This window comes from Ascaphus truei, chromosome 6 (genome assembly GCF_040206685.1).
Source record: "Ascaphus truei isolate aAscTru1 chromosome 6, aAscTru1.hap1, whole genome shotgun sequence".
Lineage (NCBI taxonomy): Eukaryota > Metazoa > Chordata > Amphibia > Anura > Ascaphidae > Ascaphus > Ascaphus truei.
In genome coordinates, this window is record NC_134488.1 from 87,352,294 (window position 1) to 87,375,527 (window position 23,234).

The window sequence follows — 23,234 nt, forward strand, 5'->3', positions numbered from 1 at the left end:
ATCTCCCTGTGCCTCAGGCACCAAAACATAGATTGTAAGCTCCACGTGGCAGGGACCTGTGCCTGCAAAATGTCTCTGTAAAGCGCTAAGTAAAACTAGCAGCAAGAACATGCTATTATTATTATTATTATTATTATTATTAAACTGCGATAGAACTATTGCAGTTCAATAGACTACCAATGTTTGTGTTTGTTGCTTGGTGTGTAATTCATACTAAGTTATGAAAAATTGGGATAAATGTATTTTTAGGATTTTGTGATGTTTTAAAGATTATTATCTTGATTTTCATTTATTTTGTGAGAATGCATGAAAGGAAGGGGGGATTTCAAAAGCCAGTCACAAAGTTTTATGTATTTAATTAATTTTATGGAATACAGGAAAAGTGTAAATAATTATTATAACATGACATTTGGAAACTTTGGGGCTGATTCACTAAGCTCCGTTAATTTGCGCTGAAATGGGTAAAATCGCTCGGGCGCAAAAGGGTGAAGCCAAAAGCGCTACTCACTAAGTCTGCTCGGCGCGTTTTCGGCCTGCCTTGCCAAAAAAGGCCATATCGCGTGATCACCTTCTTCCCCCCATGATATCGTGCTTAAAGTTAGATAGCACGATAACTGATATAAACAAAGCAGCTTGTAAGAACTGCATGGAGAAGTTGCGTCTCAATGCACGGCTCTTACAGGCGATCGTGCTGTACAAATATGATTTTTAATACTAGTGTACATGTGCAGGGGTCTCCTGAGCTGAACCGCATTGGTTTCAGGTCCAGGGACCCCCTACTTAACGTGATTGTGAGCAAAGATCACATTTAGGGCCTTATATTATATTGTCCAAATCGGCCATTCGGGTCGTTTTCAGGTGAAAATCTCCATTTTAAGTCAATGGGAATTTTTGGTCAATAATGTCTCAGATGGCCACTTTGGACAATATAGTACAGTATTACATATTACAATTATATTATATATCACAATATAGTATTAGTGAAATGGGTTAGCTATCTAATAGTAAAAACTTGACCGATTCTGCTCAATAAAATATAATACACTAGATAAATGTGGAAAGCAAAGAATAGGAGTTTAAAAAAAACCCATTTATTTTGCTCAAATGAATGGTCTGCATTTTTCAAAAATACTGTCTTATGTTTATTATGAATCGTGCACATTTACTGTCCTTTGCTCCCATAGAATTCCCTTAATTCATACCATGCAGTAGATTACCAACCTCCCCCCGGACAAAACTTCTCTGAATGTGTCAGATCTCAGAGGAGAAGAACATGAAAACAATGCTTAATTTAACATAGATATTACTAGCATGTGGTTTAGGCTAAATGTCAAGACTAGATATTGAGTAATACTATATGTTTACTCTGCTTTTTTCTCAAGACTGGGGATAGGAAGGGAAGTTATTGCAGAATGTGTTGAAATATAAACCAGAAAGAATGATGTATGCATGTACGTATGTATATCCTCATTTATATAACGCCAAAAGTATACTCAGAACTTCACAAAGAATACAGTACAGGGAATTATAATTATAAAATAAGCGCAGCTCAGTCGGACAATAGAAAAGGAAATCCCTGCCCCGAAGAGCTTACAATCTAAGAGGTATGTTGGGAGATTTACAGAGACAGCAGGATGAGGGAATAAGTGCAGTAGATGGCAGTGCTTGGTCACAATGGTTGGTAAGAGTGACTGTGGGTGTGGGACAGTAGCCATGAGTGCAGGATATTGGGATGCTTGATTTGTGAGGCGAGTTTTAAGGTTAGTCAGTATTAACACAACTAGCAGGGGAAGATTTTGCAGGGAGGCGTGGGTGAGAGCAGGTGTGTATATGGCTGGGTCCAGGATTAGGAGAGATATCCCCAGCAGCAGGAAGGAGTAATAGATAGAGGGTGTGAATAGAGGATTTGTGGGGTGCTTTTTAATAAGGGGTAAAGAAGTTGTTGGGAGAGAGGTGTATAAATAAGGGTGCAGCGTATGGGCACAGGCATAGATGGAGGGGAGGAGAGATGAAGAAGTGTGGACAGGAGGGGAGAGGGGAAGTAGGAGAGAACAAAAATGTTTACAAAGGAATGAGGAAAACGTAAAAGGCAATAGGGAGGCAGAATCACCATTTCCAACTTTAGGAATACATTTGCTGCTGATTTATCTGCAATTATAAGGGTGATTTTTTATATATATATATATATATATATATATATATATATATATATATATATATATATACATGTAGAGGTATCAGTACCGTGTTAGCCGAGCTTCAATAATCAAAAAATAAATAGATGATACCGTTCTGTGGCTAACGAAATGCTTTTATTTGTGCGAGCTTTCGAGATACACTGATCTCTTCTTCCGGCGATGTTACAACATCGCCGGAAGAAGAGATCAGTGTATCTCGAAAGCTCGCACAAATAAAAGCATTTCGTTAGCCACAGAACGGTATCATCTATTTATTTTTTGATTATATATATTAATATATATATATATATATATATATATATATACACACACACACACACACACAAACACAAAAACAAACACAAACACACGCGTCACAAACTTTCCTCTTGAGGCACAGTGGAAGATTGTCTTGTTTGTGATTTTCAAATGAAATAATCCTGTATTTTACATGTTCTGTAGTAGATTACACTAAATTCATATGTAGAGTTTATATCAAAAAATTCTGCTAATTTGTCTATGTTGGATTTTTTAATAGTACAGTAAGTTTGACAACATATTACATGTGATGTTGTGTCATACAGTACTAGAAAGATCCTTCTATATCCTGATTATCCTGATAATCAATCATATACAGTAAGGTAGAGCATACTGTACTTATTCCAAGGTAAATGCTCTTTTAAGGCACACTTTTTTATTAATTGATTTGCTACTGTAAAGCCTGTTTTAGTATTATTTTTCTTTCTACGCACAATACTTCTTGGTTCTCCATAACAAAGACTAGGCACCAAGATATTGACAAAGATGGGTAGAGTTCTGAAACCGTATAACGGTTTGATTTGTGACATTACTTGTTTTGTTTTTTTTTTGCCCCAAAGGGCACATTTTGACCATAAGTGCTTGATGATGCCTGGGAAATAGGCAGTTTTACTAAATCTTTTCAAGATAATTATTGCATCACACTGAGAATGTGGCAGATTACATACATGTGATACAATTACAGGTAGCACATTACTTTATTATTAGTAATTATTTCAGAAAAATACCAGCCTGGAATCCTAGCACGACTGAGAAAGTAAGAATGTAGCCTCCTGAATAAATGCTAGAAGCAGTTGTCTTAAAGTTAAGCTTTGCAACCTGTGTGAATGTACTGTACGCAGGAGTACAGGAACCATCTTGGGGTGTGGGGTTTTGTACATTCAAAATCAGTAACATACATACATTATCATAATGTCAAAATGTATAAACCATGGGGAGGGGTGCACCCATGCGCCCTGCACTCCTAGTTCCAGGCTCCATGACTGTACACAATGTGTGTGAAAATACTGTACACTGTACTGTATATTTAAGTTTCACCTTACATTTACATAATTACCACCTATTGAAAATGAAGAGACATTTTAGTCACTGTGTTTTGACAAATAAATATGAACCCTCTCTCTCCACTTTTAAGACCCATTTTAAAACACACCTCTTTAATGAACATGTGGGTAGCTCCGTGGCTGGTACTATACATCTCATGCACTGACCTTGACCCCTTGCAGACGCACTTACCAGAACACCCTGCTACTGTCTCTGTAAGTTCTCCCCACTTATCACTTAGATTGTAAGCTCTTTGGGGCAGGGACTCCTTTTTATATTGTTGCTTTAATGTTTGAAGTGCTTATTCCCATTATATGTTTTATTATTTCATGTGTATTACTGCTGTGAAGCGCTATGTACATGGATGGCGCTATATACATAAAGATATACATACATATATACGAACTAAGCTAAATACTTTGACAGGGTTTTTTAATAAATTACTTGTTTTAATTAGGCCTATGATGACGTGTGGGCCCACTGCATGCATCCCATCCATATGTTACAGATACAGGTGGACAAACTTCCCAATGTTCAGTTTGCCAATGTTTTTATTGAGCTTTCAAAAAAGTTTTAAAAATTCACAAAACATTTGCTCAAAATATTTAGACAAAACAGTTTGGGCAAAAAAAAATTCAAGTTCAAGTGAAATTAGACAATTTCAACTGAGTTTATTTATTTATAAAATATTTTACCAGGAAGTAATACATTGAGAGTTACCTCTCGTTTTCAAGTATGTCCTGGGCACAGAGTTAAGACAAATAATACATGATTACAAATACAGTTACATAATGAGCAGGGTATACATTATATACAAGACATTGCATGCACAGTTAAAGATAATTTATATTATGGGCGTATGAAACAGTTACAGACTAGATTAAAATGTGGGTCAGCCTTAGATTTGAAAGAACTTAAACTGGTGGTGGATGTAAGAGTCTCTGGTAGGTTGTTCCAGTTTTTGGGTGCACGGTAAGAGAAGGAGGAGCGGCCAGATACTTTGTTGAGCCTTGGGACCATGAACAGTTTTTTGGAGTCTGATCTCAGGTGATAGGTGCTGCATGTGGTAGGGGTGAGGAGCTTGTTCAGGTAGCTGGGTAGCTTGCCCATAAAGAATTTGAAGGCAGGAAAGGTGAACTTTGCGCCTAGACTCGAGTGATGACCAATCTAGTTCTTTGAGCATTTCGCAGTGATGTGTGTTATAGTTGCATTGGAGAACAAAACAACAAATTGAGTTGTAGAGGGTGTTAAGTTTTCTAAGGTGGGTTTGAGGTTCCAAGCCATATACTATGTCTCCATAGTCAATAATTGGCATTAGCATCTGCTGTCCGATACGTTTTCTGACCAGGAGACTTAGGGAGGATTTGTTCCTGTAAAGTACCCCTAGTTTGGCATAGGTCTTGGTTGTCAGGGTATCAATGTGCATCCCGAATGTTAAGTGGGTGTCAAACCATATGCCCAGGTATTTAAAACTAATAACAGGAGTTAGGGTGGTGTTAGTGTTGGTTCCAATTTGGAGCTCAGTCGCTGGAAGCTTTAAAAATTTAGTCTTGGTCCCAAACACCATTGTTACAGTCTTGTCAGTGTTTAAAAACAGTTTGTTTTGGGAAATCCAGTTTTCGAGTCTCAAAAAGTCAGACTGAAGTATCACTGGAGATTCGATATTCGAGATTCGATAAAGATCACCAAAAACCTTGAAATAAACATTTTTTAGAGGAAATACTACTGGGAAATATGCTAATTTAAATATACAAAATATATTAAAATTATTACATATATCATATTTTCCAGGTATATAAGGTGTCGTTACAGGTACTGTATCTCTCCACATGAAGTACAAATGAATATACAGGTATTTACAGGTATATAAGTAAATGGTCACTAAATACAGGTGCAGCCATGAGTATCCAAACACTTGCCTTGGAAATTCTGGGGCAATCTCCCAGTAATGCTGCAACATTTCTGTGACATTTCTGCAGACTAATGGCCCATCGGATTAGCACAGTGGGGGTCCCTGGCAGTCCCATTCAAACTGACCAGGGATCCTCGCTCTGTTAATCCGATGGGCCATTAGTCTTTCTGCAGAAATGGCAAAGAAATGTTGCAGCATTACTGGGAGATTGCCCCAGATTTTTCAAAGCAGTGTTCGGATACTCGCAGCTGTATCTGTAGATCTCCTCCCCTCCGCTTACTGTCCTTCAAAAACCCAATTTCAGTGTCTGGATTAAAAATGGGGGATTTGCAGCGAAACTCTCCGATTTCGTGATTTTTTTATTCACTATTGAAAATAGACAAATTTAATCTGGATGAAAAACGTAGGTGAAAAGTTCAAACCAATCTAATGCCTATCCATTTCAACTTCACAGCAGTAAAATACCCAGATGTTACATACATTTAATGCAGTCAAAACTGAAACAGCAGAGCTTTTCACTGCCTAATCATGATATTTTATTGAATTGAATTTCCATAGGGTGCAAAATGTAAGATGTGAAGAGTTTGGATGGTGCAAACTGGATTTTCTGTATATCCTGATCAGTTTCTGCAACAGATTTCCATATGGGCTTAGATTACCCAGGGAGGGAGGTTATGCTACAAAGGGAAATTAAGTGGGCAGTTACCCCCTTGTATGTACTAGCAGTTGTGCCTCCATGGCATACAATGGATAGTAGGGTCGTTAGGGTGTTTGTATTAACCGTTTGGCTACCTTAGTGACCATGAAGGCATGCATGATGCATAGACACTTTGGCTTCTAACGCATTAATACATTTTTATTGATGCAAGATATGTAGATATTTATTGTATTGCAATATATAGCTGGCATCTTCATAAGAATATGGCTAACGGCAGCTACTGTAGCATCGGATGGTGTCTTATGCCTGCGTTAGTTGGTTAGCGTCGCGTTAACCATATTCTAATAAATTCCCTAGTGGCCATTGTTTTTGCATATAATTAGTTTTGTGGATCACCATTAAGCTCAGGGAAACGAATGTATGACTTAGCGGAGTTCTGTTGATCCGGCCCCATGTCCGTATGAGAAGGGGGATAAGATATGCCACTGATAACATTCTTGGAAAATACTCCTTTGCATAATTTATCACCGAACCTACTTTCCTTGCAAATACTCTATAAAGAATTTATGCGTTCCGCAAAAAAATCTTGTGATGGGAATCTCTGTTGTACGTGAGCTTTCTATCAATCAGGAAATCTAGAGCTCCTCTCTTAAAAGTTGCCTTATAATATATATTTTTATTCAACCATTTCACATTTCACCTGACATGCAACAGCTTCCTTGTGAAAAAGCATAAAGTATAAAATCAGCAACCAACTGCCAGTTATAATGCCCTCAGCACAGAACTTCTAGGGACACAAAGAGAGAATTATATGTAAGTTGTGTGCACTAGATTGATCAAAGAAATATCCTATTGCTTACACTGGGATTGTTTCCTTTTATACATCTTGTGCTGTTTGTCCCAGTTTTATACCATTTATTTTTTATACGAAGCTCCTATGATTTTTATGGCAATGTGTGTAAATATAATCCCTTTACAATGGGTAGTGAAATAACGTATTCAATTTATATTGCTAAAGCATATCCTGCAATTCTCCACCAGAACAGAACTAGTACAGTACACGCTTCTTTTTTGAGCGGGGACAGTTTAACAGAGAACTGCCTGAGAACAAAAACACGTTGCAACTTCAGCAAAGGAATGATCTTTTACAACATAGTGTTGGGTCAACATCTACCCTATTATAAAGAATTACTTTTATCAAAAGGGAACTAGAGGCAAAATCAGATTAAAATGTATTTTGTTAACACTAATTATGAAAGCTGAAGTCATTAAAGGAAGTTATAAAACCAATACTTTTGGCTGGGGGCTAGAATTAATTTGTTTGTTTAACCTCGGGTTGATAGTAACACAATTACAGTATGTGGGTAAGCAAGTAGTTTGCAGTGCATTCAGCCAGCTGGAGCACTAGACATAATTTAACTGAGAGGTCTGTAATGATATTGGAAACTTTACAGGGGTTTAATTTAATATAGTGTTTTCTGGGTGTATCTGGTACAAACAAGAGCATTATAGCCAATAATATAACGATAATATGAACATCATTAAAGTAAATCATTGATAGGATTGTATGACTCTATTAACCCCGTTCCATCAATGAGACTTGCAGCCATCACCTGGTAATACATCAAAGTTAAATGTGATCTTACTGCAAGTTGCATTTGAAATAATGGGAAAAAATTGCCTGATACCGTCTCCGAATTCTTATCATGAGGGATATTCTGTTTGGTGCTACTTACATGAAAATTGACCAGGCAAGAGTAGTAAACTGATCCTTTTTGACAGAATTTACAATCTGATAACAAAACCATGATTTGAGCATTGTAGCGAGTTCTCTGGACAGGAGAGGAAAATGTTAGTGACAATTGTTGTATAACTTACAGTTATTATTCAGAGCGATGACTGCAAATTCTTTGTTACGAGTGGCTGGGAGATCTATGACTTCCTGCATGTGCTAAATTGTGCTTATTGTGGATGATGTATATTTAGAGGTAAACACAGATGAAATCTAATCTGGCAAATACCTTCCTGGAAATATGTAGTAATAAATCCATTAATATCATACCTCTATGTGCAGGAAAGCAGCAGATGTCTTAGAACTTTGCATTTCTACACATACTGATGGTTATTGTGCTATATTTTGTCATAAGAAATATTCTTCAAATATAGCAGAATTTATACACCCAGTGAAGATGCGTACACATTTACCTATTGCCTAGCACACACAATGCAGGACATGGAATAAATTCCTAAACGGAGTGTTGCTCAGTTCTCACCAACCTCTGTCTACAATTTCAGTTATAGCTCCTATTGAAAGCTTTTCTTTCAGCAGGTCTCTTTAAAGCTGCAATTCAAGCTGCCGTTTTTAAAAAAAAAATATTTTTTTTTCCCCCATTCAATATGTGCATCAATACAGTCTGCACACTGACAAGTGATTAGCTAAGCTGCAGATCGATCCGTTCTCCTGTAATAGATCACATGCTCAGGGTTATTTAATTCCGTTCTTGCACAGCATTTTGGGCAATGGAGTTCCTGGAATATGATTGACTGGGCAGTTACTAGTTACAATTGGTTCACTGCTAGAGAGAGGGCGGGGCTCAAGAGCCAGAGCCTATCAGAAGGGGAAGGGGGCAGTCACTTTGGAAATGCTTTCTACATTAGAAACATTAAAAATGTCTTAAAAACATTATTTATTTATAACTGATTTATTTATTTTTTAAAAACACACGTAGGATATTGCTTGAACTGCTGCTTTAAGTTGGAGTGAAAAATAATAGTAATAATCACTGTTTACACAGGTACAGATACATAGTTATGCTAGGAACAGACACCTGTAATCTTATCGTGAATCCCTATTTACATTTTTCATATTCATACAATGTTTAACTTCCACACCAACATTTTGTAATTACCCGCTAAAGAATATCTATACATGTACGATTTGTAGATGGCAGTTTCTGCATAACATGGGATGACAGTGCGTAGTGCAGTTCTAGTTGCTGTGTTTCTCCAAGGGAATTTTAGAATCATTAAATTGTGAACTTGACAATTTGACATTTAACAATTTAAACCCAATAGGTTTGGTAAACGGTTAATTACTTTGCTTCATGAAATAGTTACTCGTTTAAAGCCTTGTTATGTATCTGCTGAAGCAGCCATTTGAGCCATCTTAGGCTGAAAATTCCCATAAACTTCCATGGGTATTTGCAGGCAAATCGCCTGAACGGGACATTTTCAAGAATCATCTCATACTTTTTACAACTATTCCACATAATGTGCTGCATTATATAAATACATGTTAATCAGTGGTGCTGTTTCTGGTACAGTACAGTATATGGCTATTACATCTGCTTTTACCCTTCTGCTATAACTCACTATGTACATGAAACATTGCCGTGTTTAATTTGCTGGAGTAAATGTAACTTTTCAGCTTCTCCAAACATTATAGTTAATTTTTTCTTATATACATGTAGCGCACTTTCCCCCCACCCCCTGGGAGATATGTGGCTACGGTGTGTGTAAGGTGCAATACCTGCGGCTCACAGGAGGCCTGAGCCTCCGCTGCAGGGAACCTGGGGTGTGCATGGATCAATGCTCGGTAGCGCCTCCACCTGTACGGGATTCTATAGTGTAGAATAACCCCGTTACAGAACACATATAAACAATACACAATGGTATAATTAGCGCAAGTTTACTAAGGACATAAGACTGATCAAAAGCCACATACAATAATGCTACAACCGTAACACTAGGCCACGCAGGGCCGTAACCCCACACCATGTCCCCCACCGTGTTCTCAGAGTCCCACACCCACCCAAGTGTGTGAGACAGCGCTGCCCACAAGAGATGAGGTGTACGTTGGTGCACCTGATGCGGCGAGGTACCTGGTGGGTGATGCCACACCCGGGCGCACATATGCTGCCTTTGTGATCCACGGATCCAGAAGGGTGATCCGCGAAGCCTCTGCCTCTATGTTAGATGGCTCCTGCATGGAGTGATCCACCTTTACAATGTCTCTAGTCACAGAGGGTGATCTAGTCCCAGATCACCGAATTGCCAATTGGCAACGCGTCCTGGCTGTGTCCCTCACTCTCTATGGTACTACAGGGCTGTGTCCCTATCCTAAGGGCTGGTGCCTGCAGCAACCACAAGCTGAGGGGAGTCGGGGTCTAGTTGGGGCCTAACGAAGGGTTTCTGGCCGAGTGCAGATGCCACAGACACCTGCCCATACCTCTTAACCTGTCCTTGTCCCAGCTCCGACTGGCATTGTCCCAGATGCGCCAATGTATCAATGTCCTGCTGCCGAGATTCTCCTAGCCCTATTGGCTGCCTTGGACATGTGATTTGCAACCCTGTAGGCTCATGGGACATGTAGTTCCCATTGCGGAGCCGTCTTAACATAGCTCCCGTCTGAGCCTGCTACTGCGTATTGTGACAGGGCTGCTTGCACTATTGTGGAAGTTAAATGCATGTTTGCTTTCTGGCATCAAGTGCACCACTGTTCTTTCTTTCTTTCTGTTCCTGTTTTTTTTTTTGCTGGGCCCAGCAATCTTTTTTTTTTTGTTTCCTTTACCTGAAACTTTACTAACCTTTAATGTGGTGTCCTGAGGTCAGTCAGTACAATACAGGTCTGGTTGGAGTTAAACACCATTTGATGTTACACAACCATGGGCAGTCTCTGTTAAAACGGAAAAGGGCGTTTCCTTCCTGCATACCATCCAGGGTGGATTATACCATGGTATGATTGGGGGGAATTAAAGTAAGTGATACTGAATGTCATTTATTTTACAGAGTAAAGACATGCATGGGATGTTTGTAAAAGGTACTGTTTTTTGGGGGGGCTTGCTATAGAAAATTGCATGTTGTGTAAAGTGTATTATGTTTGCTAATTGTGTAAGTTTTGGGAGACAACTCCCCTGTGTGGTATACTTAATTTGGTTTGGTCCAAATTAACCAGTAATAAAAGGGAGGGGGTTTTCTTTCCCTGGATGGTTCTGCACTCCTTATGGCTGCTATGTGATATGAGGATGTCTGTGGAACTTCAGTGAAAGGATGCAAACTTTCTAATGCAGATATTGCTGGCTACTCTGTGTCTGGAGACACCATGCTGGGAGAACTGGTTGTTGTACACCTGAATGTGGAATACCTATTAAAAATAAGGTTCAAAGAACAGCAAAAGCCTCTTTCATTCTTCCCATGGTCTGATGCTGCTGCTTCTTTAAAAAGGCTGGGACTCAACCATTCACATATGGGGCAGCGATGGGATAATGGATGCTGTACCCAACATCTAAACCCTATGGTCACCGATGAAAAGGACCCAAATGAAAGTAGCAGCTCGCCCTAACAGACGAAGATATCCAGGTGTCCTGACCAGACAAGGGCTGATCGAGCAGAAGAAATTGGTGCAGGGCGTGGAGGTAATTATGGAGGATGATGAGGGATTGGAGGCCACTGGGGACGTTGGAGCCAAGCCAAGACCCATACAGTGGAAGCAGTTAAGACTGGAGCGGAAGGAAAGGAGGACCTTCTGAAGTGGCTGGTGGTCCAACAGGCAGAACAAGAGCAGCGGCGACAGGAGATGGAAGAGAAAAAGGAGCGGCGATGGACTGATATGCAGTGGCAACAGACACAGCAGACGCAGCAGATGACTGACTTGATGAAGCTCCTTCATGCTTGAACCAAAACACCGGCACCTGGGCCTATCATCCTCAAAGAGATCGGCTTAAATAAACTGAGCCCTGAGGATGACATTGAAGCTTTTCTCGTCATGTTTGAGAGGGTGGCAAGAGCCAGTCAGTGGCCAAGATCACAATGGGTAATGAGGCTAGTGCCCACACTGACCGGGAAGGCTCAGATGGCCTACAGTGCTCTAAGTCCAGGAGATGCCGACGACTACGAGATGGTGAAAGAGACCATTTACAGGCGATATAACATCAACCCGGAGACGTTCAGGCAAAGATTCCGCAACCTCCGCTATAATCATTAAGAAGGACCGTGGGAGACTTATGCCAAATTGATGGATCTTATGAATAAGTGGATTAAGCCGACCGAGAAGGCAAAAGAGGAAATTTTGGAGATATTTGTCCTTGAGCAGGTCCTGGAGATTCTGCCACAAGTTGCGTGACTGTGGGTGCAGGAACATCGACCCAAAACTGGGGATAAAGCTATAGACCTGGCTGAGGACTATTTGGCAGCTCATAAGGAACGTGAGAGAAGACCAGTGGTAAGATCTCCTCCCCCCTCATCACATGCACCAGTACGGGAATCTTCATTTAGACAGGGGGCAGGTCGGAGCTCGCTTATACAGGATACACGGATATGCCATCTCTGTAAGAAACCAGGACACATAGCCAGATATTGCCGACAAGGGAAGAATGGGCCAAGTACTATGATCACCAATGTTGATTGATGCCTTGCTGATTGATGCCTTTAAAAAGTTCCAAAGCACAAATGATTTAACATTTAGTTTTTTGAAGCAATGTAAATTGGGACTTATTTGGTTCCCTCCTTTCCTACTTTGCTCCCTGCATGGGACATGGAAACGGGCGTGTTTGCAGAACTCCGATTACCTTACTATTGGGATGGATTAAAGAACAATAACAGCCAACAGTGACCATTGGAGGGAAAATGGTGAAGGCCCTCATAGACACTGGGAGTGAAAGTACTTTGGTAAAGAAAGGATACTTTTCCAAAGGGATACCAGTGGGCTCTCTGAACATACAATGTGTCCATGGACATTATAAGCGGTGTCCAATCATTCCGCTGCCCATCACCGTGGGTACAGTTACACATGTAGTACAGGCAGGGGTAGTAGAAAATATGCCATACATGGTGATTCTGGGGCAGGACTTTCCAGGTCTGTTAGGACTATTGACACACTTTTCAGCAGTTACCACAAGGGCCCAAGCGAAGAAGCAGGCTGAAAAGGAGAAGGACATGTCTTTGAAAACTTCTTTGGAGGGGCTTTTTCCTTTTCACCCAGAGATCTTTGGTGAAGAAGGGAGAGGCAGGAAATCCCATAGGCAAAAAAGAAAGGACAAAGCACTCGGTCCTAGAGAATTAGGGGTGCAGGACTTGGACGAGGTCAATAATGTTTGGGGCAAGGATATTGTAGAGGCGCAACAGCAGGACAGCTCACTAAACCCTTTTTTCAGCAGGTGGTAACTGAAGAGATGAGTGAGTTTGGGCCTATACCATCATATGTATTACGGCAGGGTGTATTAACCAGGGTCTGCAAGGATCCTCAGTCTTCTTTGCAGGTGGAGCAGGTCATAGTGCCAAAAGTATTTCGGAAGGAGATTCTTCGGTTGGCACATGATGTTCCCATGGGGGGTCATATGGGCAGAGACAAGACCTTATATAGAATATTAATGCATTATTTTTGGCCTAAGGTACATAAGGATGTGGGAGAATATTGTGCCTCTTGTCCTATATGCCAACAGGTGGCCCCAGTAAACCTCATGGATCGGGGGAAATTGATCCCTATACCGGTTGAGGAAGCTTTTGACCGGGTGGCCATGGATGTGGTGGGTCCTTTACAAAAAAGTTCTAAAGGTAATCAGTATATACTGGTACTATGTGATAACGCCACCAGGTATCCAGAAGCAATTCCCTTGCCCTGTGTTACTGCTAAGGATGTAGCGAATGCTCTTATTCAAGTATTTGCAAGGGTAGGAATCCCCCGTGAAATTTTCCCGGATCAGGGATCAAATTTCATGTCAAATTTAATGAAAGAGGTGTATCAATTGTTGGGAATCCAGACCCTATGTACATCCCCATATCATCCCCAAACTGATGGTTTAGTAGAGAGGCTAAACGGGACACTAAAAAGGATGATTAGAAAGGTGGTAGGTGAGCAGCCTAACAAATGGGACCAGTGGTTGCCTTATTTATTGTTCTCATATAGGGAAGTACCACAAGCCTCAACAGGATTTTCCCCATTTGAGTTACATTATGGAAAGCAACCCCGGGGTCTGCTAGCTTTAATCAAAGATTCCTGATAATGTAGTAGGATATATTACCCAGATAAGGGAAAGGATTATCCGGATGCAGGATCTGGCTAATGAAAATTTGAGGGAGGCTCAACAACACCAGAAAGTGTGGTATGACAAAAAGTCCAGAGATAGGGTATTCCTTCCTGGGGATAAAGTGCTCCTCTTGTTGCCCAATAGAGAGAATAAACTTGTAGCTAGATGGCAAGGCCATTGTGGAAAGAAAAGGGGCTGTGAACTACCAAGTAAGCATACCAGGAAGAAGGGACCAGTCTATATACCATGTTAATTTGTTAAAAGGTTGGAAAGAGAGAGAAAAAATTTCTTTGATGGTCCTGAGAGAGTGTGAACCTGATATGGCAGGTGAGGCATATCAGAGATTGCAGTTGGAAAGTAACTAAGACGCCGTAACGTCTGGGGAAGAACTTTCAACAAAGCAAAGGGATATGTTAGAGAAACTAGTTACTCGGTATGCACATGTATTTACGAAAAGGCCAGGACGCACTACACAAGCAGTTCATAGGATAGAGACTGGGGATGCAATACCTATCCATACCCATCCCTATCATATCCCTGAGAGGCAGAAAAAGATAGTGGAAGAAGAAGTGCACCAAATGTTGGAAATGGGGGTTATTGAGGTTTCCACCTCAGAATGGTGTTCCCCAATAGTATTGGTACCTAAAAAGGATGGAACAGTACGATTCTGTGTAGATTTTTGAAAGTTAAATGAGGTGGCCCGTTTTGATGCCTACCCCATGCCCCGCATTGATGAGCTTTTGGATCTAGTGGGTAAGGCACATTATATCAGCACCTTGGACCTTACAAAAGGCTATTGGCAGATTCCGGTGGAAGAATCAGATAGGCCCAAGACAGCATTTGCCACCAACCAGGGGCTCTATCAATTTGTAACCATGCCCTTCGGTTTGCATGGGGCCCCAGCGACCTTTCAAAGAATGATGAATAGGTTGTTAGTAGGGAGGGAACAGTTTGTGGAAGCGTATCTAGATGACGTAGTGATCTATAGCCCAGACTGGGAAAGTCATTTAAACCATCTAGAGAAGGTGGTTAAGTTGATTGCCCAGGCTGGGTTAACCATAAACCCAAAGAAATGTGCCCTGGGTTTCACACAAACTAGATATTTGGGATACATGTTAGGAAATGGAGAGGTGCGACCGGAAAAGAGCAAGGTGGATGCTATTCGGGAAGCAGCGATACCTAGAACCAAAAAGGAGGTAAGATCCTTTCTTGGATTGGTAGGATATTACCGAAGGTTTATCCCTAACTTTTCATCCATAGCAGCCTCGCTGACCGATTTAACCAAGAATAAGGAACAACATTTGGTGACCTGGACTCCAGAGTGTAATGCTGCATTTAACCAGTTGAAGGATATTTTATGCAGTGAACCAGTGTTGAAAAGTCCAGACTTGAAGTTACCATTTATTGTACACTGTGATGCTTCAGAGGTGGGGCTAGGGGCAGTACTTAGTCAGGAAGTTGAAGGGGTGGAACACCCTGTTTTGTATATAAGCCAAGAGAAACCAGATATGCCACGGTTGAGAAGGAATGTCTGGCAATTAAGTGGGCATTGGAAGTGTTGAGGTGTTACCTGTTGGGGCAGCAATTTTCACTAGTCACCGATCATCATGCACTTACGTGGCTAAACAATATGCAATGTAAAAACGCCCGGGTTACCCGATGGTATCTAGCCCTGCAACCATTTAAATTTACGGTATCATACCGACCTGGAAGTCGGCATCATAATGCAGATCATTTATCCCAATATGGGGCTGAAATAACTAGGAAGGAAGGTGCTGAGAAATAGCAAGATTGATGTTCAGAAACTTTTAGTGTATTTAGATTTGACTACAGTAAATGTGGTTTTGTCTCATATAGGGCCTGGACATGGAACCTCTAGAGTGGAAGGGCGGAGGTTCCCTATTTCTCAGTATAGGAGAGTAAAATTGCAGCACCCCTGTCTCTTACAAAAGTATGTTGGAAAAAAATCCTGACTGTTTTCCTCTTAAAGTGGGGGATATGTGACAGGGCTGCTTGCACTATTGTGGAAGTTAAATGCATGTTTGCTTTCTGGCATCAAGTGCACCACTGTTCTTTCTTTCTTTCTGTTTTTTTTTTTTTTTTTGCTGGGCCCAGCAATCTTTTTTTTTTTTTTTTTTTTTTTTTTGTTTCCTTTACCTGAAACTTTACTAACCTTTAATGTGGTGTCCTGAGGTCAGTCAGTACAATACAGGTCTGGTTGGAGTTAAACACAGTTTGATGTTACACAGCCATGGGCAGTCTCTGTTAAAAAGGAAAAGGGTGTTTCCTTCCTGCATACCATCCAGGGTGGATTATACCATGGTATGATGGGGGGGGGGGAATTAAAGTAAGTGATACTGAATGTCATTTATTTTACAGAGTAAAGACATGCATGGGATGTTTGAAAAAGTTACTGTTTTTTGGGGGGCTTGCTATAGAAAATTGTATGTTGTGTAAAGTGTATTATGTTTGCTAATTGTGTAAGTTTTGAGAGACAACTCCCCTGTGCGGTATACTTAATTTTGTTTGGTCCAAATTAACCAGTAATAAAAGGGATGGGGTTTCTTTCCTTGGGTGGTTCTGCACTCCTTATGGCTGCTATGTGATATGAGGATGTCTGTGGAACTTCAGTGAAAGGATGCAAACTTTCTAATGCAGATATTGCTGGCTACTCTGTGGCTGGAGACACCACGCTGGGAGAACTGGTTGTTGTACACCTGAATGTGGAATACCTAATAAAAAGAAGGTTCAGAGAACAGCAAAAGCCTCTTTCATTCTTTCCAGGGTCTAATGCTGCTACTTCTTTAAAAAGGCTGGGACTCAACCTTTCACACGTATGCGCAAGCCTTTCCTTCTAATGGCCAACGTGGCTACTCTGCGCATGCGCAGCTTTAAAGATGGTGGTCCCCGCTAGCCGGGTGCACCTCGGAACCGCCGAAACACCGGAGCGCTCCCTACTCACTGCCCCCACCTATCTGGCTAGCAACCGGGTTCGCCGCTGATTCCGGCGGCACCCGCGCCAACCACCGCAGCGGAGGTAAGGAAGGGGTCCAGGGGGAACCCTGCTACATACATTATGCTCACATGTCAGTTGCTAGATGAAAATATCCTTTTGGGGTTTATTTTTTGGGAGGGGGGTTGCACCAGTTGTGCTGTCTCCTGAAGAAAACGTATTAGACATGGCTACAGAGATAGAGGTACAGATAAGCTCTGCAAGATGTACTGTAATGTTAAAATAAGAACCTCTCTTAAAAACAAACAAATAACAGTTCCTAAGGCAGAATTGTAAAGAGTAATCATACTCCAAATGGGAAAGCAGCATAGCTGCTGTAGCCCATAAAATGCCCACTTTAAATCAGAGCGAAGTGTTTTCAGGCCTTGCATTAGCATTACCACATCCTACAGATACTAATGGTGCAGACTAGAGACTAAATAGTTACACTTTGGTTACGTACAGAAGTTATAACCTTAAAATGCATTACCTTATTTTGTCCTGAATGAGGTAGTTTTTATTAGAAACCTCGCTAAACTGAAATTAAATCTAGTTCGTAGATGCATGCAATATGTAAAGCTTTATTTACAGTCATTTCCATAATGAATCATGCTGTAGTATAGGGGTGCTCAACTTCAATCTCCACTTCAAGCCCCCACCAACAGGTCAGGTTACCAGGATATCCCTGCTTCAGCAAAGGTGGCTCAATCAGAGGCTCAGATTGAGCCACCTGTGCTGAAGCTGGGATATCCTGAAAACCTGACCTTTAGGGGGCTTGAGTACTGGAGTTGAGCCCCCTGCTGTATTGCACCGTGCAGTTAATGTTAGCAGTTTTAGTAAATAGGTTAACATTGAAATATATAAATAAAGCTACTGCTCATTTGAAACCTTTGTAAATTGGCTTTTTCAATTGACGTGGCATAACCCAGATGCAAAGAGGACAAAACAGGTGTGCTTGAGCGGGTCCACAGATTCTGCAACTTTGTATGTGTAGCAGGGTTTCCCCTGGGACCTCCTCCTTACCTCCGCTGTGGTGGTTGGCGCAGGTATCGCCTCCATCAGCGGTAAACCCGCTGGCTAACTAGAGAGGTGGGGGCCAGTTGCAGGGAGCGCTCCAGTGCTCCGGAGGCTCCGCGGCGCATCCGAATAGCAGGGGCCACCATTTTGGTTATCTGCTCGGACCTCCTGTGAGCCACAGGTATTGCAACACACACACACCGTAGCCACACATGTCCCACTGGGGGGGGGGGGGTTATATGGGTTACATATGTTTATAGATAAGGTACAAAGACACAGATAGTTAGTTAGATAGAAAAAAATTGATAGATAATAGATGTCCTATATATGTCTCTCTCTCTCTCTCTCTCTCTCTCTCTCTCTCTCTCTCTCTCTCTTCTCTCTCTCTCTCTCTCTCTCTCTCTCTCTCTCTCTCTCCTTCTCTCTCTCTCTCTCTTCTCTTCTCTCTCTCTCTCTCTCTCTCTCTCTCTCTCTCTCTCTATCTATATATATATATATATATATATATATATATATATATATATATATATACACACACACACACACACACACACACACACACACACACACACCCCTACCTACCTACCTGCATCTTTCTTTTGAATGGGTGACATTCATGTGGGTTTAACAAGAACAGAACTAAAACAAGATACAGAATGGCTATAAAATGGCACCATATCGATCTACATAAAATAGAAAAAGCAAAAAACATTATATTTGTATTCAAGAAAGTACACACAGCACAAAACCAAGTAATTACCAACAACGAATCATAATCAGAACTCAAACCAACTATTCTTAAACACGTGAAAAGCAGAGATGAAGATGTGGAAGAAAGTGTGATATTTGTAATATTAGTAATAGAAACATAAAAATGGACCAAAAAAAGGCTATGTAACATAAATAAAAATATGTACAGTATTATAGTCTGATTAGCGATTAAAAAAATCAATATTGGTATTTAGAGTTCCAATCTGCATCCATATTTTAGAAATCAAAGCATCATGAGATGGATCAGCTAAAAAGGTAGCAATATTATGTCCTTAAAATACAATTCCATCAATGTATTTGAAGTACAATGCTATGACATCTGAGATTTTAATATATATACTTTGTACCAGATGAGATTTATGATGTTCTGTTTCTGATGTACTATCCACACATCATCTTAAAAAGATGGATAATGAGTTTATGTATGTAAATGTGTTCCTCTAGCACTACCTATCTGAGTAATAGAAACATTGATAGAAACTGCAAAAGTGCATATACAAAGAGAAGCACACACAACATATATTGTTTTATTGGGATGTATACTACTTGTGCATCTCACAAAGTTAACTGATGTTTGTTTTTTATGTAAAAGCTTTTTACTGGATACATTTTGTGATAGGCAATAGGGATATGTTTCCCTAAATAAATATTTAATTCAGTGCCGAAATAAGCAGGATGCTGATGCTTTGAAGCTAATTTGGGGGATTAAACTTTACAGTAGTATAAAACATCATTTGGAGACTCAAAAATAAATAGCTTCTTCTAGTCAGAAAACTCCTGTTTTTCAAGGTATAAATGATAACTTGGAGGAAGAGGTGAAGATAGTAATATTTAACGCCAACTATATTAAAGCATTTCAGGGAATCACTCGACTCTTTTTCACCCGCATTAAATGTCAGAAGTTTCATTTTGCTCAAGTTTCTAAGTCGGTAAAATCTTGAAGTTTGTCCAAAGCCTAAAAAAAGATAATGACAAGTGATACACAACTTAATAATATATCCCATTATCATACAGTGTATGTGCATCATGTAACTCAGGGGTTCTCAACTCTAGTCCTCAAGACCCCCCCAACAGGTCAGGTTTTAAGAATATCCCAGCGTCCGCACCTCTGCTGAAGCAGGGACTGATTCAGCCACCCTCTGCTGAAGCAGGGACATCCTGAAAACATGACCTGTTGGGATGTCTTAAGGACTGTAGTTGAGAAGCCCTGACGTAACTAAAATCAAAAAACTTTTATATGTTGATGCTAAGCAATGTATACGCCAATAATTCCCATAGACTCAACTGATTCCCAAAACAGACATTTTTGGAGCTTTAGCTCATTTAATACTGAAAGAAATCAATGCCCATTAAAATATGTGAAACATATAGTCTACACTTCATACTGTACTTGATTTTCAGAAAAATGATTCCAGCAAAATCATTTTTATTACAGCAAAATGATTCCACGGTTTCATGATAAACTGCATTTGTTTCTGTTCCACAAGGAGTTACAATGAATCATAAAGAAACCGTATAGGATTCCTAAATTCAGGCGTCTTGAGTGTCATTCATTTGGAGTGGGTCTTTTTCAGTAAAGCACATGTGATTTTGTACTTGCTGTGCTCTCATATTTCCCTTTTCAATATAGTGAGAATCAGGGGAACATACTGTACAGATAAAAAACAGTTTGAATGTTTATACACTTCAATGCGCAATAAACCTTATTTCAATATGGTATTAAGTGTCTTAATGCACAGTTAACAATGCATTCATGTCCATGCCGTGTGCATTATTAATTGTGCATTAACTCACTTCCCTCAATACTTAATAGGGTCCACACCTTCTATAGCTCTCCGTATAGTACTACACTATTGAACAGTTATGCAAATCTGCATTCAGGTAGCAAATGTTGATTTTGAAATGTACATACATATATACCATAAATATTATAATAAGAGAAATGTGTCAAAACATGAGCCAGTCTTGTTTATTAAAATGTATGATGGTCATATTTAATGTATCAAATGTATCCTTTCACATGAAAAAGCTTACGTTTGGAGACAAAAAAACAATAGTGCATGTTCCTTTGCATAGCTCCACAGAAAAGTTCCCACTAATACTGCCTGAAACTGTCATGATGAATGAAAACATATATATAGGATGTGAATAAATGCTGCAGACCATATTCTGAATCTGCACCTTTATACATTCAGTGTGTGAATTTTCTATGGGGTTTTCTGTAACCTACCATACTGGGATTGTGCCTGATTTATAACAATTCTAAACTGTGGACTGAGCTGCACTGACAAGCCCTCAAGGGGAAAACAAATGTTTGCATATGGTTCCATTGGCCTGCTATTTCTATTTTGATGATGAGTAAACTGTTCACTCTGGTTAATATGTCAGAGTCCTTGGGGAATCCCTCTGCAAAGATAGAGGGTGATAAAAAAAAAACTGGACAATGCATTCATTTGTATATACCTTGCACAGACATCTCCAGCTAAATTGTGACTCATATTGCATTGTACAGTGATATATGGATAAGGCTGAAAGCCTGTATATTTTACGGAGGTGAACACTAGAGACGTGATCTTTGCTGAAAACCCCAAAGACATAGAACTAAAATACCCCAACTGAATTAAAACATAATTAAATGACTAAGGAAGATGTAGCACAGATCATCTATTTTTCCACAAATCATTTAAATGTTGAAAGAAAAAGAAAACACTTTGTGCAGTTAAAGAAAAGCTGTATTAAAAATGCAGCTGGAAGGAAATATTTACCCTGAGCAAAGCCATAGAATCTGGAATGCCAGATATGATTAATGATTTTCCTGTACAAACTTTGAAAAGCCAAGTTTGTTCAACTACAAGTTTGATCTGGATTGCAAATTGATACTCTGTAGGGAAATAGAGTTGGAAAGGAAAAAGGGCAGTAGTTCAATAAGTTCTGTGCTTATTATGTATGATAAGAAATATGTTTGTACTGCCACATACAACTGTTACTTAAGATCATGAGATTACTTTTAAACACCCTAGAACCACAATTATGGTACTGCATATAGAGATGGGAAATAACCAACCTGTCAACCCTTCCAACTCCCACTACATCCCACCTGACCAGTGGCAACTAGTAAGGAGTGCAAAGAATGAACTACTTGGATTGGAAATTGGGGGAACATTTGAATGCTTGGAAGTGACATTTATATGGACATACTCCTTAGAATGAGTACTGGACAGGATATGGATGTATGGAGTATCCGGTCCCAAACTTTATATGACATTCTGCTTTAAAGTGGATAAGCAGTATGGTATGACCTCTGAAATAACATGCACACAATCTAACAATCATTTGCTATTGAGAACACCAGTATTTGTGATGTTACTATAGCGACACGTGAATACAAATGAATTGTGGATAATTTACTTGTAATTGACCTACAGGTTCCAAAGGGCCCTAATTTAATCTTTAACAGCATAATCATCAATGACTCACCAACCAATTTGCACCTATTGTTTTTCAGGATAATTGAAAATCAGCACATTACAGTAGTATATTTAAGAAAGTGGTCATGCCCGCAGGGTTGAAATGAAATATAATGTATAACAATAAGAGTTGTGCATTAACAACATGAACATTGAAAACATATACAGTCACATAATTGCCTTGGTTTGTCATTTGCTTGCAACTATATTTTGTGCATTGTTTGTAATGATTTTCTCTGATTTTTCTCTTCTAGTGTCTGTATGGCTGCTATGTACACTCCTCCATTATCCCTACCTTCCACAGAAGATGCTACTGGCTCCTTCAGGTAAGGTGACCAATGGATTGTAATATATTTTCTTACATGTTGCAGTTGAGCAGCTTGGATTTTATTGGATTGGAAACTTGATGTTACATTAGTTACTGTACTTTCAGTGATGCTGGTGCTTTGTCGGTGAACTGGTGATATGTTGCAGTATGGTTGCAAGTTCTGTTGTTTTTCTAATGACACAGTTGGATAAATACCTGTTGTTGGGTGGATAAAGGCTTCAGATAAGTAACTGTGATTGGAGTACAGTACATTGTAGATATGGGTGTAATGCTCATGTTTGTGTGCTAGTAAATATGGTGTGTGTGAAACAGATATGAAAATATGAAAAAAAAAACACAGAGGCTTCTTAAAAAAACTTGAATCTGATTTAATAAATGGTACCCTTTGCTGCATTTCAGATGTACTGCAGGTTATAAATTAAGAGGAAGTTTTCTTCCTTTCCATGGAACTGAGCCTACTTTCTTACTACGGTATCTTTGCTAAAGTCTGTACTAAGAAACACTTTGGTGGTCATTCTGTATCCAC

General features: G+C 39.9%; 1 protein-coding gene across 8 annotated transcripts in view; it reads left to right on the forward strand.

Moving 5' to 3' along the window:
* Window positions 1–23,234, forward strand: part of CAMTA1 (calmodulin binding transcription activator 1) — a 1,668,879-nt gene that overhangs the window by 884,813 nt on the left and 760,832 nt on the right. For all 8 annotated transcript variants that reach the window (XM_075605012.1, XM_075605007.1, XM_075605006.1 and 5 more), the window contains exon 5: window positions 22,635–22,706. In XM_075605012.1, coding sequence (XP_075461127.1) covers window positions 22,635–22,706 — 72 coding nt within the window. The remainder of the gene's footprint in view (window positions 1–22,634; window positions 22,707–23,234) is intronic.